Source organism: Gorilla gorilla, chromosome 8 (assembly GCF_029281585.2).
Source record: "Gorilla gorilla gorilla isolate KB3781 chromosome 8, NHGRI_mGorGor1-v2.1_pri, whole genome shotgun sequence".
NCBI classification, from domain to species: Eukaryota; Metazoa; Chordata; class Mammalia; order Primates; family Hominidae; genus Gorilla; species Gorilla gorilla.
In genome coordinates, this window is record NC_073232.2 from 46,643,430 (window position 1) to 46,669,462 (window position 26,033).

A 26,033-nucleotide genomic window follows, 5' to 3' on the forward strand; every position below is an offset into this window, starting at 1 on the left:
TGAGATGTCCAGCCAGTTCAGGTCTCTTTAGATGGTACTATGACAGAGAGTGGGAGAGTTAAAATAGTCCTGGGAATAGACTGTAAATATACTGCTGTCTGTTCCAAGAGTACGTAAACTCTTTCTGATCCTCTTTTTTCTTTTCTTTTTTTTTTTTTTTTGACAGGGTCTGGCTCTGTTGCCCAGGCTGGAGTGCAGTGGCGCAATCTCAGGTCACTGCAACCTCTACCTCCCAGGCTCAAGCCAACCTTCCACCTCATCTGCCTGAGTAGCTGGGACTACAGGCGCATGCCACTACAACTGGCTAATTTTTGTATTTTTTGTAGAGACAGAGTTTCACCATGTTGCCGAGGTTGGTCTTGAACTCTTGAGCTCAAGCCATCCATCCACCTTGGCCTCCCAATGCTAGGATTACAGGCATGAGCCACTGCGCCTGGCCTCTGATCCTCTTTTAAAAAATGGAGAGATGAGGTCTCGCTATATTTCCCAGGCTGGTCTCGAACTCCTGGGTTCAAGTGATTCTCCCACCTCAGCCTCCTAAAGTGCTGGGATTATAGGCATGAGCCACTGTGCCCAGCCTTATCCTCTTTTTTTGATAGGGATATAAAAGAAAGCATTTGTCAAATAAATGACTATTAGGTATCTAAAGCTATGTAACTCTGCTCTAGCAAAAGTGTTCCACCTGGGGATGCTGCTTCAATAGAGCTACTACAGTTGCACCTCAGCTTACAGTGGGGTTACATCCCAATAAACCCATCATAAATTGAAAATATTTATTTTTTTATTTATTTTTGAGTCTGAGTCTCACTCTGTCTCCCAGGCTAGAGTGCAGTGGTGCAGTCTTTGCTCACTGCAACCTCCGCCTCCCAGGTTCAAGCAATTCTCCTATCTCAGCCTCCGGAGTAGCTGGGATTACAGGTGTGCACCACCGCACCCAGCTAGTTTTTCTGTTTTTAGTAGAGACAAGGTTTCATGTTGGCCAGGCTGGTCTCAAACTCCTGACCTCAGGTGATCCACCTACCTCGGCCTCCCAAAGTGCTGAGATTACAGGCGTGAGCCACCACACCCAGCCAAAAATATCTTAAGTCAAAAACACATTAAATACACCTAACGTATCAAACATCATAGTTTATTTAGCCTAGCCTACTTTAAGTATGCCTAGAACACTTACATTAGTCTGCAGTTGGGGAAAATAATCTAATAGAAAGCCTATTTTGTAATAAAGAGTTTTAATGTCTCATGTAATGTATTGAATACTGAAAGCGAAAAACCATGCTTGCTACTGCTGCCCAGCACCGCCAGAGAGCATCACATCACATATCACTAACCTGGGAAAATGTCAAAATTCAAAAATTGAAATTTAGTTTCTACTGAATGTGTGTCACTTTCACACTATCATAAAGTCAAAGAATCATTAAGTCAAATCATTGTAAGTTGGGGACCCTCTGTACTCGGCTGAATTTGTAATAGTCCACTAGCACTCTCCATTTGCTTTTTGTGAGGCCCAGACTGGTGAATTAAATGGAGGTGCATTGGGGACCAGCATTCCTGCGTTCTTTGTTTTTTGTTTTGTTTTGTTTTTGTTTTTGTTTTTTTGAGACAGAGTCTCACTCTGTCGCCAGGCTGGAGTGCAGTGGCTCGATCTTGGCTCACTGCAACCTCCGTCCCCCGGGTTCAAGCGATTCTCTTGCCTCAGCGTCCTGAGTAGCTGGGATTACAGGAGCCTGCCACCACGCCCAGCTAATTTGTGTATTTTTAGTAGAGACGGGGTTTCACCATCTTGGCCAGGCTGGTCTTGAACTCCTGACCTTGTAATCCACCTGCCTCAGTCTCCCAAAGTGCTGGGATTACAGGTGTGAGCCACCACACCCGGCGCGTGCCACCATACCCGGCTAATTTTTGTATTTTTAGTAAACATGGGGTTTCACCATGTTGGTCAGGCTGGTCTCCAATTCCTGATCTCGTGATCCGCCCATCTTGGCCTCCCAAAGTGCTGGGACTATAGGCATGAGCCACCGCACCCAGCCACCATAGTGTTTTTTTATTGAGGCAATTGCCCTATGCCTCCTGACCATCTTGATCTTTCTGGTTGAATAATGTGGTGGTTAATTTTAGATGTCATCTTCGCTGGATTAAGGGATACCTAGATAGCAGGTAAAGCATTATTTCTGGGTGTATCTGTGAAGTTATTTCCTCAGGAGATTAGAGTGTGAGTTGCTAGACCAGGTGGGGAAGATCCGCCATATCCCTGGATCCCTGGTCCAAGGCCTTTGGACATGGACTGAGCTATGCTACCAGCTTCCTTGGTCCTCCAGCTTGCAGATGGCCTCCACCATCACATGAGCCAATTGCCCTAATAAACCTCCTCTCATATATCTAAGTATATGTGCTAGTGGTTCTGTCTCTCTGGCAAACCATGCTTAATACAATAGATTGAGCAATACTTTTGCTGGCTGTGCAACTACATTGCCTCTAGAGATGCCATCTTCTATCTCAGTGCCCATCAGGCTCCCCTGGATACATCTCTGACCTTGCTGCTCATTAAGATAACTGCACCTCTTGGCTTCTTGGCTGGACGCGGTGGCTCATGCCTGTAATCCTAGCACTTTGGGAGTCCAAGGCAGGCAAATTGCCAGAGCTCAGGAGTTCGGGACCAGCCTGGGCAACACAGTGATCTCTACTAAAATAAAAAAAAAAAAAAAAAAAAAATTAGCCAGGTGTGGCAGCGTGTGCCTGTAGTCCCAGCTACTCAGGAGGCTGAGGCAGGAGAATTGCTTGAACCCAGGAGGCGGAGGTTGCAGTGAGCTGAGATCTCGCCATTGCACTCCAGCCTGGGCAACAGAGTGAGACTCCATTTCCAAAAAAAAAAAAAAAAAGGTAACTGCACCTCTTGGCTTCTGATGGTTGAGCACTACCACCTGGCCTCTATTATTTTGGTACCCATTATTCCCACTGCTATTAATAAGCCCAGTTATGTAACAACATCAGCCCTGCCCTTCAGAGGAGAGCCACTGCAGATGGCTCAGAGGTGCTGATTGCTCTCACCAGGCTATTCTGTATTGCTTTGGCCTTCCTGCAAGACAGTCATCTGGTGGGTTTGCAAGGCTTATATAGTCCATTCATTCTATCATGTGCATTTCCTTAATCCTATTGACCCCTTTTTCTACTGCCTGGCATGACAATTCTAGTATTTCCACTTCACATAAGTGTGGGCTGTCACTTTCTCCAAGTGTCTAAGAGTCATTTTAGCAGAGTCTCAACACCTACTCCCAGGGTTCTTGCCAGGGCATTAAAACCTGTATCCCAGGAGGGTACACTCACATTGCTAAACACTCGCTTATCCAACTTTGTGTTCTATCTCCGTCCCTGGATCAAGGACTTCCAGAGTTAAGTCTTATAGACACCCTCTCAGCTTTTAAGGTCCACATTAGCTAAGTTCTACAGAACTTTCAGAGTATTTTACCTTTCCTCCTGAGCAAGCCCAAAACTCCCCTGTTGGTTTATACTGACTTAACTTTGATATTTATCTACTGTCTAGGAAGGGAGGTGGGGACAGATCTTGAAGGAGAGTGAGTGTTGTCTTTAAGGGTAGAGTCCTCTTGATTGTCTTCAACAGGAAAGCATTAGTTTTTCTGTTTTTTGATTGCTGTTTTTTTTTTTTTTTTTTTGAGACAGAGTCTTGCTCTGTCACCCAGGCTGGAGTGCAGTGGCGTGATCTCGGCTCATTGCAAACTCCACCTCCCAGGTTCAAGTGATTCTCATACCTCAGCCTGCCAAGTAGGATTACAGGTGCTCGCCACCACAACCAGCTAATTTTTGTATTTTTAGTAGAGACAGGGTTTCACTATGTTGGCCAGGCTGGTCTTGAACTCCTGACCTCAAGTGATCTGCCCGCCTCAGCCTCCCAAAGTGCTGGGATTACAAGCATGAGCCACCACACCTGGCCAGCATCGGTCCTTAAAGCATGGAACTCTTCTGTAGATTCAGAGGTTCAAAGGAATCTGAGGATTTAAAACTTGAATGTATCAGCCCAGATGTCTCTGTCTCTCAGGGTCCTATTTTTCCCCAGTAATGACTCTGAGCTTGCATAACAGACTGGGCTAAGCTGACAATTTAATATTCTTGGAACTCTGCTATTTTTTTTTTTTTTTTTGAGATGGAGTCTCCCTCTGTCGCCCAGGCTGGATTGCAGTGACATGATCTCGGCTCACTGCAACCTCCCAGGTTTGAACCTCCTAGGTTCAAGCAATTCTCCTGCTTCAGCCTCCCGAGTAGCTGGGATTATAGATGCCTGTCACCATGCCCAGCTAATTTTTGTATTTTTAGTAGAGACAGGGTTTCGCCATGTTGGCCAGGCTGATCTCAAACTCCTGACCTCAGGTGATCCACCTGCCTCAGCCCCCCAAAGTATTGGGATTGTAGGCGTGAGCCACCACGCCCAGCCATCTGCTATTCCCATAAGTCCTGGGCCTGGTCCTCAGCTTTTTAATTCCTTCTGTTACAGAAGAGAGTTTCTTAATATGCTGCCAAGGAGGCCCAATGGTTTTCACATTTAGCCTTTAATTAATCATCCTTAGCCTTTCATTGTCTTTTTCAAAAGCATTAATTAAGTCCAGCAATAGCCAACCAATACCATTGTCTTTATTATTACTACTTGCCAACATTTCTCAGACGCCTAGTACATCACACCCTGGTGCACTCCCTTCCACTGGTATACCATCTTGGTTCATCACCAGTGAAAGTTTTAACAATTGCACTGCTATCTTGTGCCTGTGCTCATTTATGGCCAAGGATGGAGTCCTCATTGCCAGCCAGACAGCAGGCAATCTAGCTCCAAAATCCCATCTTAGCATCCATTTCTTATCCCTCCTGGCACAACCTGTCACAAGTTGTGTTCTCCTAGAAGCAAATTCTGAGATGGAAACTAGCAGAAAATTTCTAAGGGAGCACTCTCAGGATAGACACCTATGAGCGGAATGGAAGGAAGTAAAATTGAGTAAAGAAGAAACTGAGCTACAAAGTAGTCCCAGCAAAACCTGAGCTGACCCTGTGGGGAGTTTTGAATCTGTATGACTATTCTGAGTTCAGGCCTTGATATGCCCACATCAGCCAGTCACTGGATGCAGGCTGCCCTGCAAAGCAGCATGACCTTGGGCAAGGTGGCTCTCTCCTGAGGAGATTAATTTGAGTAAGTACTCAGTTCCGGAGCTGGGATCTGGACAGTGCAGAACAGAATCCAGGATGGTGATGCAAAGGGGCTTTTCAGAACTAAGGGGAACAGAGATGGAACTATCTTTCAGGTGAGGAAGTGCTCTGAGATATATAACCTTCTTGCTAAGGCATCATTGCTTTCTTCATTTGCTAGTTAGTATGATTTGATTCTGGTTACAAAACTTGTGTTTACTGTAGAATACGTTTAAAGTTGTTTTGTTGATAAGACTTCTGGAGAAACGTCTGGCCAAAAATAACTGTTTCCTGGGTTTAGAACAACAGATCCGAGACAGTTTAACCTTTGGTTATATTTCTGCTTTAATATATAGCAACATTTGAAAATACACAGATATCCAGGAAAAAAAGGTAAAGCAGTATGAGGTATTGACAGCACAACTGTGCTTTAATTTGGGAGTTAATCTGGGGTGTTATGTAACAGCAATCATACTTGTAGATAAACACATCCACTAGCTCTGCAAACACATTCAAAGGTAATAGTATATAGTACACTCCACCCTGTAAAATATGTCAAATACCCCCACTCTACAAATTCACTGTTTCATTATTTTTTTGTTTTGTTTTTATAAGAAAAGGGGCATATCATTATAATTCACAATCCAAGTCAGAGTCTTAATTTAGGTATGAAATATTACCTGCCAATTTGCTTCTCAAGCTACTTTAAAAATATATATATATATTCTTTAAAGCCATTTTATGGCCATGGGAATCTAATTAATTTCATAATGATGTTGGTTGAACATAATACCAAAAAATGCAGGTATTTTCAAGAACAATAAGATAGATAACAGCATTAAAGCATAATCCTTTAAGAATTCGTGAGAAAAAAAGGATGATAAAACTTAAGCTTCTTTTTCAGATGTTTAAAAATTTCTATAAAATTCTTTGTCCCAAGGTTAATCATTTAACCATGATACACAAAATATGCTAACTACATTGCCTGGTGTCAAGGTGGGAAAATCCTCTTTTATAACATAAAATCCTCTTCTAATCCATGTTGACCCAAGTCCTGGCTGTCTGAGGGCAGATTCCTGTCAAGAGACCTAAGGTTGTCATGGAAAGCATCACTTTCGTCTACTAGTTGGTAATCCTGTTCCATTTCCGTTAGGAAGCCACTCCCAGATCCTGATCCAGAGCCGGAGCCGGAGCCGGAGCCGGAGCCTGACCCAGAATAGTCCTCAGAAAGCGGGAAGATACGATTCAAGTCCTGGATTCTCGTCTTTCTGAAGTATGAAAGAAAAATGGGAAAAAAACCAGTAGAGTTTGATATGTGGGAAAGATAATTATAATAGTTTTTTTTAAGATAAGGAGATAAATACAGCCATCTAGTTGCTCAAATTAAGAGATTTAAAAGCTTCCCAATTATTCAATGTTTTAAAATCAACAAAAAAACAGGTCAAATGTTCCTATGTTTGCCTATACTTACTGCACCTATCAGCTTCACATCTACCTATTGCAGACTCGCATAAACAGTGTTAATTTTGTTATCACTAGCATATACATTCTATATTTGAAATTTACTTAAGAAATTATTTTTATTTTTATTTTTTTAATTTTTATTTTTGGAGGCAGAGTCTTGCTCTGTCGCCCAGGCTGGAGTGCAGTGGTGCCATCTCGGCTCACTGCAACCTCCACCTCCCAGGTTCAAGTGATTCTCCTGCCTCAGCCTCCTGAGTAGCTGGGACAACAGGGGTGCGCCACCACGCCTGGCTAATTTTTGTATTTTAGTAGAGATGGAGTTTCACCATATTGGCCAGGCTGGTCTCAAACTCCTGACCTTGTGAACCACCCACCTCAGCCTCCCAAAGTGCTGGGATTACAGGTGTGAGCCACTGCACCCGGCCCAAGAAATCATCTTTAGAAGAAGTCCTCTTGGCCGGGTGTGGTGGCTCATGTCTGTAATCCAAGCACTTTGGGAGGCCAAGGTGGGTGATCACTTGAGGTCAGGAGTTTGAAACCAGCCTGACCAACATAGCGAAACCCCGTCTCTACTTAAAATACAAAAATTAGCCAGGCGTGGTGGTGCATGCCTGTAATCCCAGCTACTCGGAAGGCTGAGGTGAGAGAATCGCTTGAACCCGGGAGGCAGAAGTTGCAGTGAGCCGAGATCGCGCCACTGCACTCCAGCCTAGGTTACAAGAGCAAAACTCCATACCCTCCACCAAAAAAAGAAAGAACAAACAACTAACAACTAAGTCAGCCCAAACAGATGACATTTTTTCCTAAATTAAAATTTCCATAAAAGTTCTAATAATTTACAGGGCTTCAACAAAGCTCACTTTTGAGAAATTCTTTGTAAAAAGCTAAGCTTTATATTTACCAGCATATAAACATTCAATTTCCTATCAAAAAATGACCCTGCCTCCAACTTGCACTCATTCAGCTGAAGAGTGCTGAAAGGTAAGGCTGCCTTCTGGGTTGAGTGTGATGATTAGAAATTCAAAGAGCACAAAATGGCCAGAGCAATGACGACAGCCCTCAGTGACAGAACAGGGCAACAAAGCATCAGAGACAAAAGCTGAGTGTCACAGCCTACAAGTCATTTCCTCCATGAAAATAATAAACCACCAGCATACAACCAATTAGAGTTTTAATTCATGTATGCATTCAATAAATATTTGTTGAATATCTGGTCCTTGTTTTGAGGGCCTGGGATAGAACAGAGGCAGATCGATGAAGCCCCTTCTCAAGAAGTTTTTATTTTAGTGGGGAAGACAGACAATGAAAAGTGAATAAATAAATCAGGAAAATCATAGGTGGCACAGAGAAATGAAATTGACCAATGTAATAGGGAGTGACCAGGTGGCTACTTTAGCCTGGGGTGTCGGAGCTAGAATCACAGATTTGGTAGTTAAACCTATGCAACCGATGGAGGTCGTCGAGAGAAAGCATGTAGATAGAGAAGGGGGCCCAGGCCAGAGCCAGGGTCACACCAACATGTTAAATATTGAGCAGAGGAAAAAGCACAACCAGAGAAGTAGGAAGAAACAGGATAAGGCAGGGCATGGAAGCCTCAAGAAAAAAGCATTTCAAGGAAGGAGTGGTCAACCATTTTTTTTTTTTACAGAAAGGGCCTCCTTCTGTTGTTCAGGCTGGAGTGCAGTGGCGTGATCATGGCTCACTGCAGCCTCACCCTCCCGGACTCAAGCCATCCTCCCACCTCAGCTTCCTTTGTAGCTGGGACCACAAGCGTGAGTCACCACGCCCGGCTAATTTTTCTATTTTTTGTAGATAGGGTCTCACTATGTTGCCCAGGCAGGCTGGTCTTGAACTCCTGGGCTCAAGTGATCCTCCTGCCTTGGCCTCCCGAAGTGCTGGGATTACATGCATGGCCCAGTTAGCCGTTTTTGAAGGCAATTAAGGATCAAGTAAGCTGAAAATAGAGAAGTAATCAGTGACTTTGTCAACCAGGGTGGAGTGTAGGAACAGAAGTCCAGCCACAGAGGGGGTGAGGAAAGGAGGGGGCAGGCATGGGTGGCCCTTTCAGGAGGTGTTATTGTGAAGAGGAGCAGAGAAGGGCAACCACTGGAGAGGACGCAGAGTCAAAGGAGAGATGTTGCCTAAACATAGGAGATACTAAAGTCCACCCCCATACTGATGGGAAGAAGACACTGAGTTCAGAGAGATAACTGCAGAATGGAAGTCTTGGAGAAGATGCATGGGAAAAGGATACCAGCCACAAAGAGAGGTGGCCTTGGAAGCTGCAACAGCCAGGGTCCAATCAGGAAACTTCTCCAGATATTTAACACAGAGGGAATTCCTCATACAGGTGATGGAGGAGAAGTGAAGCTAAATGGGTGATAGCGAGGTAACCCAAAGATTAGCAATAGCAAGAAAATATTTCCTTCAGCCGGGCACAGTGGCTCATGCCTGTAATCCCAGCATTTTGGGAGGACGAGGCAGGCAGATCATTTGGGGTCAGAAGTTCAAGACCAGCCTGGTCAACATGGCAAAACCCCGTCTCTACCAAAAATACAAAAATTAGCTGGGCATAGTGGCACACCCTGGAGGCTGAGGCAGGAGAATCACTTGAACCCGGGAGGCAGAGGTGGCAGTGAGCTGAGATCGCACCACTGCACTCCAGCCTGGGCAACAAGAGTGAGACTCTGTTAAAAAAAAAAAAAAAAGAAAAGAAAAGAAAAAAGAAAAAAATACTTCCCTCCTTGGGCTACAGCGATAGTGGAAGGAGGTTGTCTATTTCCTGAGCCCAGGGACTAGAGGCATCTGGTGGGAGCTGAGGCCATGGGCAAAACAGAGTCCTGCCCAAGGTGCCACCCCAGGCAGGGAGTAAGGAGAAGAAACATACCTCTCTCCCTTCCTCCCAAGCTCTCAGTCTCCCGTCCTTGCCTCCCATTGGCCAAAGTCAGCCACAGCCCTGGGAGCCTGAGAAATGCAGACCCCAGGGGTCAGTTCCACCGCCACCCCCACCCCACAGCCAGTACAGAGCAGGGCCAGGGAAGGACAGGAGGATCTGAGGGCAAAAGGGTTTGGGATCAGCACAGAAGCAAGGACCATTCTTTCGCAATGATGGGAAAGAAAGCACAGGGTCAGGGTGAGAAGCAAAGTTACTGGCTTTGGGGAAGGAAAATAGAGATTTGAGGAGAGGAGGAATGGTGTGCAAGAGTTCTTTTGGAGAATTTGAGCTATTCTCTTAACATTTTATTTTATTTTTTAATTTTAGTTTTAATTGTATTTATTTATTTTAAATGTGTTTATTTATTTTGAGACAAGGTTTTACTCTGTCACCCTGGCTGGAGTGCAGTGCCACACCACGGCTCACTTCAGCCTTGACCTCTCAGGATCAAGCAATCCTCCCACCTCAGCCTTCCGAGTAGCTGGACCACAGGCATGCATGGCTAGTTTTTGTGTCTTTCTGTAGAGACGAGGTTTCTCCATGCTTGGCTAATTTTTGTATTTTTCTGTAGAGACAGGATTTCTCCATGTTACCCAGGCTGGTCTCAAAGCAATCTGCCTGCCTTGGCCTCCCAATCTGCCTGCCTCGGCCTCTCAATAGCTGGGATTACAGGCGTGCCACCATGCTCAGCTAATTTTTGTATTTTTAGTAGAAATGGGTTTCCGCCATGTTGGCCAGGCTGATCTTGAACTCCTGACCTCAAGCTATCCGCCTCGGCCTCCCAAAGTGTTGGGATTACAGGCGTGAGGCACGGCGCCGGGCCACTAATTTTTAGAGACGGGGTCTTGCCGTGTTGCCCAGGCTGGTCTCAAATTCTTGGCCTCAAGTGATTCTCCCACCTCAGTCTCTCAAACTGGGGGGATTACAGGCATGAGCCACTACAGCCTAACATTTTAGATTTAAATGAATTACTATTGAAACCAATGATTTAAAGTAATGAAGGATGCTGTAATATTACATTCAAACTTAATGCTGAGGCTTTAAAGTAAGAATGCAAGAGTAGGACTACAAAGTTGCATATTGAAGATTGTAATGATGTCATCACTAATGCAGTGAATACCAGTGATGGAGAAAGTCACCAGTGATGGAGAAAGTCACCAGTGATGGAGAAAGTCACCAGTGCTGGGAACGGTGGCTCATGAGTGTAATTCCAGCACTTTGGGAGGCTGAGGTGGGAGGACTGCTTGAGCTTAGGAGTACATGACCAGCCTGGGAAATGTACAGAGACCCCTGTCTCTACAAAAAAAATTTTTTTTAATTAGATGGGCATGGTGCTGTGTGCCTGTGGTCCCGCTACTTGGAAGGCTGAGGCAGGAAGATCACTTGAGGAGTTCGAGGCTGCAGTGAGCTATGATCACACCACTGCACTCCATCCTGGGTGACAGAGGAGACCCTGCCTCAAAAAAAAAAAAAAAAAAAAGAGAGAAAGTCGCCAGGATCCCAAAGTGATATGAAGTGTATCTGGTTTGGAGCATGATGATTAACCCTGGCTTTGAGGAGAGTGATTTTCTAGGTTTGAGCCTGGAGATTAAAACTTTTATGATAATCCTTTTCTTAATATGTATATTTTGCTACATCCTACATAGCTTTAGTATTCATTGAATTAATGGTTTCTAATATAATTCAATTTTTTGTTACTTATGAATTTATATCAGGTCTTTTTTGCAAGTTTAAAGCAAGTTTTATCTGATCAAAAGAAGAGATTTGATTTTTGTTTTACAAGTCTTGGCTAATTATTCTTCCTTTCCGTAATTTTTTTTTTTCTTTTTTTGAGACAGAGTCTTACTCTGTTGCCTAGGCTGGAGTGCAATGGCATAAATAGGGTTCACTGCAGGCTCAACATAGGCTCAAGAGATTCTCCTACCTCAGCCTCCCGAGTAGCTGGGACCACAGGTGCACGTCACTATGCCTAGCTAATTTTTGTATTTTTTGTAGAGACAGGGTCTTGCTGTATGGCCCAGGCTGGTCCCAAACCTCCTGGGCTCAAGGGATCCTCCCACCTCAGCCTCCCAAGGTGCTGGGATTACAGGCATGAGCCTCCGCACCTGGCCATTTTTAAAAATAATTACCAACTACTTGAAGAACATTTTTTTAATATAAAAAATGTATTTGAAATAGAGATAGGGTCTCACTATGTTGCCCAGGCTGGCCTCAAACTCCTGGGCTCAAACAATCCTCCCGCCTCGGCCTCCCAAAGTGCTGGGATTACAGGCATGAGCCACCACACCTGGCAGAAGAACATTTTAATCACCTCCTCCAAAAAAAACCCTCATACCCATTAGCAGTCACTCCTTATTCCTCCCTTTCCCCAGCCCCTGGAACCCACTAATCTACTTTCTGCCTCTAGGGATTTGCCTATTCTGGACATTTCATCTAAATGGAATCATACAATATGTGGCTTTTGGTGTCTGGCCTTCCTTCACTCTGCATAATGTTTCCAAGGTTTATCTATGTTGTAGCATGTATCAGTACTTCATTCTTTTTATGACCCAATAATATTCCTTTGTATGCTTATACCACATTTTGCTTATCCATTCAGTTAATTATTGGATTTTAATATATAGTGTGTTCTGTTTACACAAATAAAACAATGTTCAATCATTTTCAATACCTGTTGATGAAAAGTCCTCAATGCTCCTCTCTACCATCCACAAAAAAAATTTCAAAAACATAGGTGAATCATGTATACTCGCACATGTCATATGCCAGTATATACAGTACAGTTTTACCATGTACTGCAGAGTAAGAGCCAAACTACCAAAGCAAGAGCTCGAAGCAAAACACTCTGGACAGCTTGAAGAAAAACACTCCCACATCTGTGCCAAGAGGTTGTGAAATTACAGACACTTTAAAATTAGAGAAAAGGCCGGGTACAGTGGCTCATGCTTGTAATCCCAACACTTTGGGAGGCCAAGGTGGGTGGATCACCTGAGGTCAGGAGTTTGAGACCAGCCTGGCCAAGATGATGAAAGCCCGTCTCTACTAATAATACAAAAAAATTAGGCCAGGCGCAGTGGCTCACGCCTGTAATCCCAGCATTTTGGGAGGTCAAGGCGGGCGGATCACTAGGTCAGGAGATCGAGACCATCCTGGCTAATAAGGTGAAACCCCGTCTCTACTAAAAATACAAAAAAATTAGCCGGGCGTGGTGGCGGGTGCCTGTAGTCCCAGCTACTCGGGAGGCTGAGGCGGGAGAATGGCGTGAACCCAGGAGATGGAGCTTGCAGTGAGCCGAGATTGCGCCACTGCACTCCAGCCTGAGTGACAGAGTGAGACTCCGTCTCAAAAAAAAAAAAAAAAAAAAAAAAAAAAAAAAAAAAAATTAGCTGGGCGTGGTGGCAGGCGCCTGAAATCCCAGCTGCTCCAGAGGCTGAAGCAGGAGAATCGCTTGAACCCAGGAGGCGGAGGTTGCAGTGAGCTAAGATTGCGCCATTGCACTCCAGCATGGGCAAGAAAAGTGAAACTCCGTCTCAAATAATTAATTAATTAATTAATTAATTAGAGAAAAGTCCACTTACGGAAAAAGGTCAGTCCTCAGACGGGGGATCTTGTTGGATTCACCTGGAAGTAGTTCGAACATTGGTCCTTTTTCTTCAAGGCAGTTTGCAGAATTACTGTCTGGATTGCAGCGCACCCATTGGTACCTGGCTCTCTGCGTAGGATAACCTGCCCGAGGAACCCACATTGTTACTAAGTATCTACTACACAGCTTCTAATCACTCTGTCCTAAGAAGTTTTTATTTTTATTTTTTTTTCGAGACAGGGTCTCAGTCGGCTGCCCAAGCTGGAGTGCAGTACTGTGATCATAGCTCACTGCAACCTTGAACTCCTGGGCTCAAGCCATTCTCCCACCCCAGCCTCTTGAGTAGCTGGGAATACAGGGGCACCACAACGCCCAGCTAGTTTTGTTTTGTTTTTGTTTGTTTGTTTGTTTGTTTTTTGGAGAGATGGGGGTCTCACTATGTGCTCAGGCTGGTCTCAAACACCTGGGCTCAAGCAATCCTCCTGCCTTGGCCTCCCAGTGTGCTGAGATTACAGGAATGAGCAACTGCACCCAGCCCGCCCTAAGAAGGTTTTAACTAAATAGATTCTAAATTTGGTAAAAGGCAAAATGTAGACAGATTTTGTGCCCATTCATATAACAGCAGCACCCACTATGTGCCAACATTTTATATAAATTGTCCTTCTTACAACACTCCAAAAAGTAGCAGTTTAAAGTTAGAATAGGCTTTGGAATCAGCTGCCTGGAGTGAAGTCACAGGTCTGCTGACTAGTTATGGAACCTTAACTTCTCTGAACCCTCACTGTAATATGAAGATACTAATAGTGTCATAAGCCTATCACAAAAATTAAATGAGAAAATACACTTAGAGAGTTTAACACAGTGCCAGGCACACAGTAAGCACTTGATAATATTAACTGTTGTTACTTTTGTACTATTATCTCAATTTTACACAAAAGAAAATTGCAGCCACACAGGCGCTAGAATTCCAACCCACATCTGACCCCAAAGCCCACATCTTTTCATAGAGATGAGTCAAATCAGGTTCAGAAAGGGGAAGGAACACACTGTGTAGTACCCGTGGTATCACAGAATTCTAGTTCTTGTGTTTTAGGGCCATACAGTATCCTTAGGAATGAAAAGTAGATAACAATTTGTCCTGTGTCTTTGCACTCAGATTTCACAAGAACAAGTCTCCTCTATTCAAAGAGCACCAGGCAGCTTGGAATATCTGAGTCTCAGCTTCTTCTGAATTTCATTTTTATGGAAAAGGCTCCAAATCTGATGTTATGAGGTTATATAGGAGATTTATTTATGTATTTATTTTATTTTATTTTATTTTATTTTATTTTATTGAGAGAGAGTCTTGCTGTGTCGCCCAGGCTGGAGTGCACTGTCACGATCTCGGCTCATGGCAACCTCCACCTCCCGGGTTCAAGCAATTTTTCTGCCTCACCCTCCGGAGTAACTGGGATTACAGGCACTCACCACCACGCCCAGCTAATTTTTAGTATTTTTAGTAGAGATGGGGTTTCGCCATGTTGCCCAAGCTGGTCTCAAACTCCTGAGCTCAGGCAATCCACCCACCTTGGCCTCTGAAAATGTGAGGATTACGGGCGTGAACCACCATGCCCGGCCTATATAGGAGGTTCTTTATTAGCTAATGAAATAAAATATTCCTTCCTCAGTTTAGCAAAGACAAAGGCCTGGTGGTGAGAAATACTTCACCGCCCTTCAAAAATTCATCTCCTCCCCACTCCAAGCATATAATTTATTCTAATGAGTGCAACTAATAATTACCTAGCAAGAAGGAGCATGTCTAGGATTCTTGAAAGTCAGGAAGGGTAGTTTTAAAGCTCACCACAAAATAATGGAAAACATTCAGATAAATTACAAGCCATCAACTCATAAGAGAATACTAACCAAATGAAGACAAGTACTTTTTTTTTTTTTTTTTGAGATGAAGTCTCGCTCTGTTGCCCTGGCTGGGGTGCAGTGGCACAATCTCGGCTCACTGCAACCTCTGCCTCCCAGGTTCAAGCGATTCTCCTGCCTCAGCCTCCCAAGTAGCTGGGATGACAGGTGCCCACAATCGTATCCAGCTAATTTTTGTATTTTTAGTAGGGATGGGGTTTCACCATGTTGGCCAGGCTGGTCTCGAACTCCTGACCTCAGGTGATCCACCCGCCTCAGTCTCCCAAAGTGCTGGGATTACAGGTGTGAGCCACCACACCCGGCCGAAAGTACTTTTTATGGAAAAGACAATGTGGCATTGTAGAAAAACCTACACTTAAAAATGAGTGAGAGGGTGAGAGGCGGGTAGGCAAAAACTTTTTTTTTTTAATAAAATAAAAATAAAAATTAGGTTGGGTGTGGTAGCTCATGCCTGAAATCCCAGCACTTTGGGAGACTGAGGTGGGAGGATCACTTGAGCCCAGGAGTTCAATACAGGGTGGGCAACATAGAGAGACTACCATTTCTACCAAAAAAAAAAAAAAAAAAAAGATTTTAAAAATTAGCTGGATGTGGTAGCACACATCTGCGGTCCCAGCTACTTAGGAGGCTGAGGCAGGAAGATTGCTTGAGACTGGGAGGTCACAGTGAGCCAAGATTGCATGGCTGCACTTCAGCCTGGGTGACAGAGCGAGACTGTCTCAGAAGAAAAAAGTTTATTTATAAAATTAAAAATAAATAAAAATAACTGAGAAAATCAGAATACCTCTTTGCATGAATAATAGTTTCAATTATATAAACAGACATGGGGGAAAAATGGAAGGAAATACACAAAAATAACTGGAGGTAGAATCTTTGGTGATTTTTTTTCTCATTTTGTTTTCTAAATTGCTATAATAAACAATATTCCTCTAAAAACATAAACATTAAACACTTTAATATAAAAAACAGTAAATATTCTCCCATAGGATTTTCTTTCTTTTCTTTGTAACTATATATTATTCTATCATAATCTTTCCTATGATTCCTGAGTACAGCTTACAATGTCCGGTCTGGGAGAGCTGTTTGTCCAAAATGAGCTAGCTCTGCCACTGCCCGGAGGCTGGGGATAAGGCAGGCAAAATGACCTTTCAGTGTCTGCCCCTTACTGGCTGTGTGATCTTGGCCAACTTAAACTTCCTGTGCCTCAATTTTCTCATCTGTAGGATGGGGCAGTAATAGAGTTAATAAGGAGATACAAATGTTAGGTTCTCAGAGTGGTACCTAGCACATAGTCAGAGCTCTTCATTGCTAGTTCCTCTCATGAAAAGGAGGAGGACAACAATGACCTATGATCTCTGAGAGTGAACATCTTGTAAATTTAAATTCAAATTCCCATTCTACCATTTAGTATCTCTAGGAGTCTCAATTTATGGACTTTCTTTCTTTTCTTTTTTATTTTTCCTTATTTTGAGATAGAGTCTGGCTCTGTTGCCCAGGCTGGAGTGCTGTGGCACATCTCAGCTCACTGCACCCTCCGCCACCTGAGTTTAAGCTATTCTCCTGCCGCAGCCTCCTGACTAGCTGGAATTACAGGCACGTGCCACCATGACCGGCTAATTTTTTGTATTTTTAGTAGAGACGGGGTTAGCCAGGAAGGTCTCGATCTCCTGACCTCGTGATCCGCTCGCCTTGGCCTCCCAAAGTGCTGGGATTATAGGCGTGAGCCACCGCGCCCGGCCTGGTTTCACTCTTTCTCTTTTGATTCTTTCCTGAGGCAGCATTAGTTTGGCATCTAATTGCTACTTAGACGTCTCTTCCTGTAGGTGAAATAAAAATCCAGCATCTTCTCCAGCAGAGGGCGGTGTCTTCACACCTTGTACTGTCTAGACCAGCTTTGTCCAATAGAAACACAAAGCAAACCACATAGGGAGTTTTAAATGTTCCAGCGGCCATATTTTTAAAAGTAAAAAGAAACAGGTGAAATTAATTTTATTTAACCTAACATATTCAAATATTGTCCTTTAACATATCATCAATGTAAAAGTTATTACTGGGATATTTTGCATTCTTTTCTTCATACTAAGGGTTCCACATCTTGTATATTTTGCATTCACAGCATGTCCCAATTTGGCCTTGCCACATTTCAAGTGTTCAGTAGCCACAAGTGACTTGTGGCTACCGTACTGGACAGAGGAGGCCTAGGCAGTCTCTTCTGCAAGCCACTGATGCACTGAGTATCAAGCTGAGAAAATGTTTGCTTACACAGGAAGCTAAACAGAAAAATAATGCTTAATGAGAAAGCATCCAGGTGAAAGACCACATCTTTTCACCAGCATGACAAATACAACTGTAGCATATTAGTAAAAAATATTTCTAGAATACAAAATTCCCCCAGAGTTCAGAATCTCAGCTAATTAAAATTCATAACGAAGGCTTTCTTTTGGGGGATGATGAAAATGTTCTAGAAGCAATTATAGTGATGGTTGCATGACTCTGTGAATATACTAAAAAACATTGAACACTTTTTTTTTTTTTTTTTTTGGAGACAGAGTCTTGCTCCGTCATCCAGGCTGGAGTGCAGTGGTGCGATCTCAGCTCACTGCAACCTCCGCTTCCCAGGTTCAAGTGATTCTCCTGCCTCAGCCTCCCAAGTAGCTGGAATTACAGGTGCACACCACCATGCCCAGTTAATTTTTGTATTTTTAGTAGAGACAAGTTCTCGCCATGTTGGCCAGGCTAGTCTCAAACTCTTGACCTCAAGTGATCCACTTGCCTTGGCCTCCCAAAATGCTGGGATTACAGGTATGAGCCACCACACCTGGCCTAATCATTGAATTGAACACTTTTAATGGGTGAACTGTATGGTATGTGAACACTATCTCAACAAAGCTATTTTAACATTTTATAAAGAAATCAAAAGTAGAAGGGCTCCCACTCCAAAAGCCTATCTAATTTGGGGCCGATGATGTTAAATGTACTTTAAAATAAAGAACAAGTTACAGACACTAAATTCTTGACATAGCTATTCAAGGGTGTTGGCAGGATGTGAAAATTTACAGTTCCAGCCCCTGAGGTTGTGAGAGTATCTTGACTCTATCTTGCTTGAGATAAATGTCTTGTGATTATAGTGGCTATGCTCATGGACAGAAATGTTATCTTCCTAAAAGGCCCACTTATGGGATTTGTTGGTTAATTGTGTAGTGGATTCCAAGGGAAAGAATGGTTTTTATTTGAATCCTATCCCTCACTGCCCACCTCCCCCACCACCCTGAGTCCTGCTTTACCAAAATACTTTCTATGAGTAAATGTTACCAAAGCAAACAACTTTCTCCAATAGTCCATACCTTTTTATATTATGGTACTAACTTTTCCCTCAACATAATCACAATATACTAATTTCTTTTTTTTTCTTTTCTTTTCTTTTCTTTTTTTTTTTTTTTTTTTTTGAGACAGAGTCTCAGTCTATCGCCCAGGCTGGAGTGCAGTAGCATGATCTTGCCTCACTGCAACCTCCATCTCCCAGGTTCAAGTGATTCTCCTGCCTCAGCCTCTCGAGTAGCTGGGATTACAGGTGCATGCCACTATGCCTGGCTAATTTTTGTATTTCTAGTAGAGATGGGGGTTTCACCATGTTGGCCAGGCTGGTCTTGAACTCCTGACCTCAAGTGATCCACACTCCTCGGTCTCCCAAAGTGCTAAGACTACAGACGTGAGCCACTGTACCGAGCCTAATTTCCTATTCTTAATGGAAACTTACTGCAGGCATGTTAGAGAAACTTAAGCAGCAACTACTGTGAAGGGGAAAAGAAGACCATTTGATTTATTCAAAATGGTAGCATTATCTAAGCCGGAGTTACTTCCTCCTGGTCTATCAATTCCACAAGATGGATAAGCTTCCCCCACTCTTGCATGGTTTGACAAGCTATAAAAAGCTCCTAAGCTTACTTTCAATTTCTCCCTCAACTCAGTGGGAAACGTTATAGCAAGGGCTACAGTCAAAGGATTTTTTGTTTGTTTGTTTGTTTAAATAAAGAAAACCTCTGATCCATGAGCTGCAGTAGAAAGTTAATTCTGGCCTTGAAATCAGACGACCAGTTCAGCCGTTAATTAGTTGTAATGGGTCTTGGGCAAGACTCACAAGTTTTTTGCAAGAGGTTAATGTATAGAGCAAATGAGATGAGAAATGTCAGATCCAGTTTTCTCCTCTATAATTGGTGCTAATTCCTCGTCACAGGGAATGTGATGATGATTACCAGAGAATGGATGTGAAATCACTTTACAAAGCGCAGCACAAAGAGTGGATCAGTATCATTCCTGTGAGCTAGGAGACAGTATACAGTGGACACATGGTGGGCCTGGCCTCCTTGGCTGCACCTGTTCATGGATATTCCATTTTTTTTCTTTATGGGCATCATTGGAAAAGAGAGGCAATAAAAGTGGAAGATTCACAGGCCTCATCAAATCCCCTGGAGCCCTACATTAAATAGATTAGTCATCTGTGCTGTCCAGAGTTACACATCCCCAAATTTCCATTTCTTTGTGCTTGGTAGACACAATCTTACCCCACATCTTTACTTGGGTTTGACTTATTATAAAAATATACCACCACCAAATTCATATGTTCCAGTTCTAACCCACAGAATCTCACAATGTGAAATTGTTCAGAAATAGGGTCGTTGCAGACATAGTTAGTTAAGATGAGGCCATTAGGGTGGCCCTGATCCAATGCCTGGTGACCTTCTAAGAAGATGGTATTAAGACACGGATGCATGGAGGAAAGGCCATGTGCAGACAAGGGAGAAGGCGCCATCTATAAGCCAAGGAGAGAAGCCTCAGAATGCGATCGACCCTGCCAGCACCTTGATCTTGGACTCCCATCTCCAGAACTGTGAGGAAATACATTTCTGTTATTTAAGCCACTCAGTCCGTGGTACTTTGTTATGGCAACCCGAGCAAACCACTATAGTAAACTGAAATGGTTTTGAATATGCTCAGTAAAAGCAAGCCAAAAGCCTAGTTGATTTCATCTGCCAAACTGAGGGGCTAGATAAACAGTTTTTATAAGACAGGAAGAATGTTGTCGAATCGTATCTGGCATTGCGTGGAGGTGTGAGGAAATGGTGTCACGACTCTTCACATCACAGCCTTGTGCCGCAGTCACTCACACGTGCAGCCAGTGGGGGACATCTATTTCCCTGCATGCTCAGATGTGGGCACAAGCCCTTGAGCCCGATACTGAGAGCCTTTTTTCGGAAACACCCTAGTTTGTCAGTTTCTCCCTTGTCTCTTTCTATGGTTTCCTTTTCTAACAAAGAGCTAAACCTACAAGGTCATGACATAAATGCTAGTATTCTATACAATTTCATGATGAATTATTTTCTTTCTTTCTCTTTGTTTCTTTCCTTTCTTTCTCTCTCTCTCTCTTTCTTTCTTTCTGACAGAGTCTTGCACTGTCACCTAGGCTGTAGTACAGTGGTGCAATCTCAGCTCACTGCAACCTCCACCTCCCAGGTTCAAGCAATTCTCCTGCCTCAGCCTCCTGAGTAGCTGGGATGACAGGTGTGTGCCACCATGCCCGGCTAATTTTTTTGTATTTTTGGTAGAGACGGGATTTCACTATGTTGGCCAGGCTGGTCTCAAACTCCTGACCTCATGATCTGCCTACCTTGGCCTCTCAAAGTGCTGGGATTACAGGCGTGAGCCACCACGCCCGGCCTTCTTCATTTCTTTCTAATGAATATTATACAAGGAACGTTTTTGTTTTCATTCTAGTTTTCCTTAATGAATCTTAGTGGGAAATTCATGTTTCTGGGAAATTTTGACAACATAAAGACTTACATATCTCTGGTTGGGGTATGCCCAGCACCATCTGGCCATTCAAGACTGTACTAAAGTATGGGCCTCATTACTCTCGATCTTGTCAGACCACTTGGCTATTCGGGAATTATTTCATCAAGCTGAAGATATTCCCTAAAAGATCCCAGTGAAGGCTGTTCCCTACAATTGACAATGTTTTATATTTTAAAAATACATAAATTAATAACGTTCCAGAAACATTACTTGCTCTTTTTTCAGTATTAGCATAACTAGAAGAAAATGATTTTATAAATTTCCAACATAAAATGAATGTCTCTGCGATCATCTGTAAGATTTCATCTCCACCGGAAGTAAGATCATGACAACCAAAAGTTGCTTTGATGAAACAAATCTAGGACATGTGTGTCATTGTGACTCAACATTTCCCTTACCATTTGGTGGAACCTAGTGTTTTTCTACTATAGGTTCAGCCATCTCTCTATCAAGCCATGACCTCTGTCTTATTTAGACATGATTCCTTATTTGCCAAAGAAGAACAAATTGTATTTTTCTTACAAGCTTATCATTTTCATTGTCTTTGTCATTACAGGTTTTAAGTTGTTTCAGTCTGACTAAACAACACTAAATGGTAGATAAACCTAGGAAGATATTTCCGAATATGATGCTTCTCTGAGCAAGAGCACAAATACCAAATTATTTGGCCTTCTCTTTAAAATCTGAGAGGTTTTACATGAACTATGTCTAACCATAATTGAGTTTTCAGTAAGAACCAAGTTTATCTTTAAAAAAAAGAAAAAGAAAAGAAAATACACACAGTCAGATTCACCCCAATTGGAATATAACGTCTCCCAGCATTAAAATAACAATGACACCGTCACAGCGCACTAAAACTTGGGGCTGATATAGACACTTAGGGGTAGGCAGACGCCCCCCAACAGTCAAAGGTGCCATCTCCTCCATGCAACAGGCACAGGAGTCATTTTCTAGATTCCTTTTTTGAGCTTTTAAAATTTATAAACCTCACATTTTCATCCCAAAATAGCACATTTCAATCATTGTAAGAGTTTACAAGACTGCACACGCCACAGAGTTTAATTTTTCTTGGTACCAAACTTAACAGAACTCATATTAAAAGGTTCAGCGACCCCAAATCCTTCTTCTTTGCCTCCTTTCCCACAATATTATACATTCTATGCCTTAAAATGAATATAATGACTTGCATGGACCACAGGGCTTACAGAGAAGATGGCTGGGGAACAAGACTCCTGAGTCTTACCTTGAACTGAGGATTCCAGAACCAGGATGAGGGCAAGAGCCAGGACAAGCCGACTGCATTTGAGTAGCTTCTGCATCATGACCAACTTAGTCTAGCTCTCCCGGCTGCACGCCAACTTCTTGATTAGGAAATGTAGCAGGGTGCTCTCTGTCCCTTTTAGAAAATGTTCCAAAACCTCAAACCCTGCCCAGAACACACGTCACAATTTCCTGAACAAATAGAAAGACATCCACATCAAAACCCAGAAAGAAAGGGGGTGGGGGGAACACAGTAAAATAACTATTCGTACCCATTATGAAACTGTACTGGACTCCCCCCAGGCCTGCTTTTTCAAAAGTTTTGTTGTTTGCCACTTGCCTGCGAGACATTTTTTTTTCCCACCGAAACAGTAGAATCAGCATTTGGGACAGTTTGTTTTTCCTTTCTTCAGGTAACAATCTAAACACTAGATTGCTAATATTAAGAATCTGCTGCATTTTTTATGAGATAAGGGATCTAGGTGCTACCTTTTCGTCACCAAGCACTTTCAACATAAAACATTCTCTTCATTTTCTTTTTCACCGGGGAGTAACACACCTCACTGAGCCAAGCTCGTGAAGTGAAACTTCAAAGCTGAGCTCTAACCTTCAAGAATGAGTTGTCGGATTTCAGATGAACAGTTTCTTCTTCTTCTTCTTCTTCTTCTTCTTCTTCTTTTTTTTTTTTTTTTTTTTTTTTTTTGAGATGGAGTCTCACTCTGTCACCCAGGCTGGAGAGCAGTGGCGCGATATCAGCTCACTGCAACCTCCATCTCCAGGGTTCAAGCAATTCTCCTGCCTCGGACTCCTGAGTAGCTGGGATTACAGGCGCACGCCACTGCGCCGGACTAATTTTGTATTTTTAGTAGAGACGGCGTGTCACCATGTTGGCCAGGCTGGCCTCGAACTCCCAACCTCAGGCCATCCGCCTGCCTCAGCCTCTCAAAGTGCTGGGATTACAGGCGTGAGCCACCGTGCCCGGCAAACAGTTTCTTCTTAAACTCAGTTTCTTGCATTGGATCATCAGCTCTCTCTCTATCTCAAGAACATAGGATTTTCAGTTACAAAGAGTGTGGTAAAACAGAAAAACTATTTTGCATTCCCCTCTCCTTCACATTGAGCATTTCTTAAGATGGATTCCATTTCTATTTTTATCTGTTCTCCTAGTCAAAATTTGCAACTCGAGTTTTGGGTCCTCTGGCCTTGAATAAGCCAGAAATCAGGAAAGAGGGAGAGGTTGTCCTCACAGTGAGCTGCTGGACCTCAGCAAACAACACAAACCTCTGCCTCATGTAAATAAAGGAACAGCATTTTCCCTGGGCATGGTGCAGATTTCTGGAGGACTAAGGCTCCATATTAAAGTTATACAATAAAGGCCAGGTGCTGTGGTCCACGCCTGTAATCCCAGCACTTTGGGAGGCTGAGGTGGGTGGATCACAAGGTCAGGAGATCGAGACCATCCTGGCTAACACAGTGAAACCCCGTCTCCACTAAAAATACAAAAAATTAGCCAGGCGTGGTGGCGGGTGCCTGCAGTCCCAGCTACTCGGGAGGCTGGGGTAGGAGAATCGCTTGAACCTGGGAGGCAGAGGTTGCAGTGAGCCAAGATCGTGCCATTGCAATCCAGCCTGGGTGACAGACAGAGACTCCATTTCAAAAAAATAAAAATAATAAAATAAAATAAAATTATACAATAAATACAAGCCTATCATACATCCTTGCCCTTGTGGCATATACATTTTCCTTACTTCCTTTCAAGATTCAACCACTCTCCATTTCAACATGTCTATCCCTACCGCTCCCCCAGACGGCTTAATGCACGTACCCCACTTTCCATTCTCATCCTCGCCCTTGCCGGCCTTTGATAGGAGGGAGGAGTTTCCCTTCCCTTGTTTTAGGCTTCCTGCTGATCCCTTTACCATTTCCTGCTAAGGACAGAGCCTCACAGTCTAATAGCCGTGGTGCAAGAACACAAAGAGTGTACATTTTGGCCCTCCTCGGCAGCCCCTCACATCAGCCAGAAGTGTGTCCTCCAACTCAGGGGCGTCTCCAAGCACAGTAACCAACCCCAAAATGCACTGGCCCGGAAAGCTTTCCACTGAGAAACGTCGGTTTCAGTTTGAAATATCAGATGTCATCTTTGGTCCTTTTAAGTCTAACTCCCAATTGAAAACCCTGGCACCAAAACAATAGTTCCTATCAATAGCTTCGATGAGTTTCCTGCAAATCCCCAGAGCTGATTAGGGCTTGTGTTTTAAAATGGTAATTTTAGGGGCTTTTTCCATTTGGGAACTTCATTTTTTTTCTTTCTTTCTCTGGGTCATGGTGTTGTTGTTGTTTTTTTTTTTTTATCTCTCTCTCTCTGTCACCCAGGCTGTACCTCCACCTCCTGGGTTCAAGCAAGCGCATTTGACTAATTTTTTTTCTTTCTTTCTTTTCTTTTTTCTTTTTTTTTTTTAGTACAGATGGGGTTTTTGTCATGTTGGCCAAGCTGCCCTCGAACTCCTGACCTCAAGTGATCCACCTGTCTCGGCCTCCCAAAGTGCTGGGATTACAGACGTGAGCCACAACGCCCAGCTCTTGGTGACTTTTAAAGCACAGGTGCAGTATTCATAAGCATTTGCTCTTCTCCCACTACGCTGATAATCAAGTCTCTTTTTCTAAGAAGTCCTCCAGTCTCATTTAGCCCTCTTCAAGCTGTAGGGGAGCAGGACACATGCTGCAGCAGCTGGAAGTCCTGGGTCCAAGCCCACGTCCTTCACTTACCAGCTGAGCCACGCTGGGCCACTCACTTTTTATGCGTCCCTTGTTCCAGATGTAATGATGGTGTGGGAAGCCAATGACAGGATGTCCTCAAGAGCACATGGCACACGTGGTGAGGGAAGCATTGGCAACAGTCCTCAGGGCTGGGCATGATCTTACCAAAAGATTCCACCATTAACCCAATAGGGCCCACATCTTTCCCTAAAAGTCAATCTACGATATGCATGTTTTCCACAATTTTAAAAGGCAAACCCTATACCAGACTTAATCCTTCTTTCACCAGGCAACCTGAAATGCACCTACTTTACTTCACATTCAGTTTATTTGCCCATAAAATGAGTATTCTTATTCCTTAACAGTCACCTGGAACATGACAGAAATCAGTTCCTGTTGTTTAACAAAGTAACGGGTTGCCGGCAGGGCAGGGTGGCTCACACCAGCACTTTGGCAGGCCAAGGTGGGCGGATCACTCACCTAAGGTCAGGAGTTTGAGACTAGCCTGGATAACATGGTGAAACCCTGTCTCTACTAAAAATACAAAAAAATTGTCTGGACATGATGGCGGGCACCTCTAATACCAGCTACTCAGGAGGCTGAGGCAGGAGAATCGCTTGAACCTGGGAGGCAGAGGTTGCAGTGAGCAGAGATCATGCCATTGCACTCCAGCTTGGGTGACAGAGCAAGACTCCATCTCAAAAAAAGAAAAAAAAAATGATAAATTGAGGTTATGAGAAGAGATACCGAGGGCAGCATGAAACTGCACAAAGGGGCAGCCCCAAGGCTGCAGGTTAAAGATTCCGCCACCAGCAGCCTCTATGACTATTGCTTGGCTCTTCATTGAGAGGGTCTTGACTCTGAACTGGGCACTGCACCAAAAAAACAAAACAAACAAACAAACAAAAACCAGTAAATAGATACTGCACCAAATCTGTATGTCTCTAGAGGCTTGAAGGACAGCCCTTGCGTGAATTTTTGATTTCTAGAACTAGAAGGGATCTTAGAAATCATCTAGTTCCCTCACTCAGGTGAGAAAAATGCAAGTCCAGAAAGGTTAAATGATTTGCCTCTGCTCACACGGTT

General features: G+C 43.4%; 1 protein-coding gene across 3 annotated transcripts; it reads right to left on the bottom strand.

Annotated features, from left to right (window-relative positions):
• Positions 1 to 5,504: 5,504 nt before the first annotated feature.
• SRGN (serglycin) lies at positions 5,505 to 24,139 on the bottom strand. 3 transcript variants are annotated; one of them, XM_004049512.4, is made up of 4 exons: positions 24,016 to 24,139; positions 22,174 to 22,382; positions 13,162 to 13,309; positions 5,505 to 6,452 (listed from the first exon to the last, which is right to left on the bottom strand). In XM_004049512.4, exons 2-4 carry the CDS (start codon positions 22,250 to 22,252, stop codon positions 6,197 to 6,199), a joined length of 483 nt encoding a protein of 160 aa, XP_004049560.3. In that variant the 5' UTR covers positions 22,253 to 22,382; positions 24,016 to 24,139; the 3' UTR covers positions 5,505 to 6,196. The 3 variants fall into 3 exon arrangements, with proteins under 3 accessions (XP_004049560.3, XP_063566117.1, XP_018890573.2); XM_063710047.1 differs by lacking the exon at positions 24,016 to 24,139 and adding an exon at positions 22,798 to 23,220; XM_019035028.3 differs by lacking the exons at positions 13,162 to 13,309; positions 24,016 to 24,139 and having other exon boundaries at positions 22,174 to 22,232.
• Between the last annotated feature and the right edge of the window lie 1,894 nt (positions 24,140 to 26,033).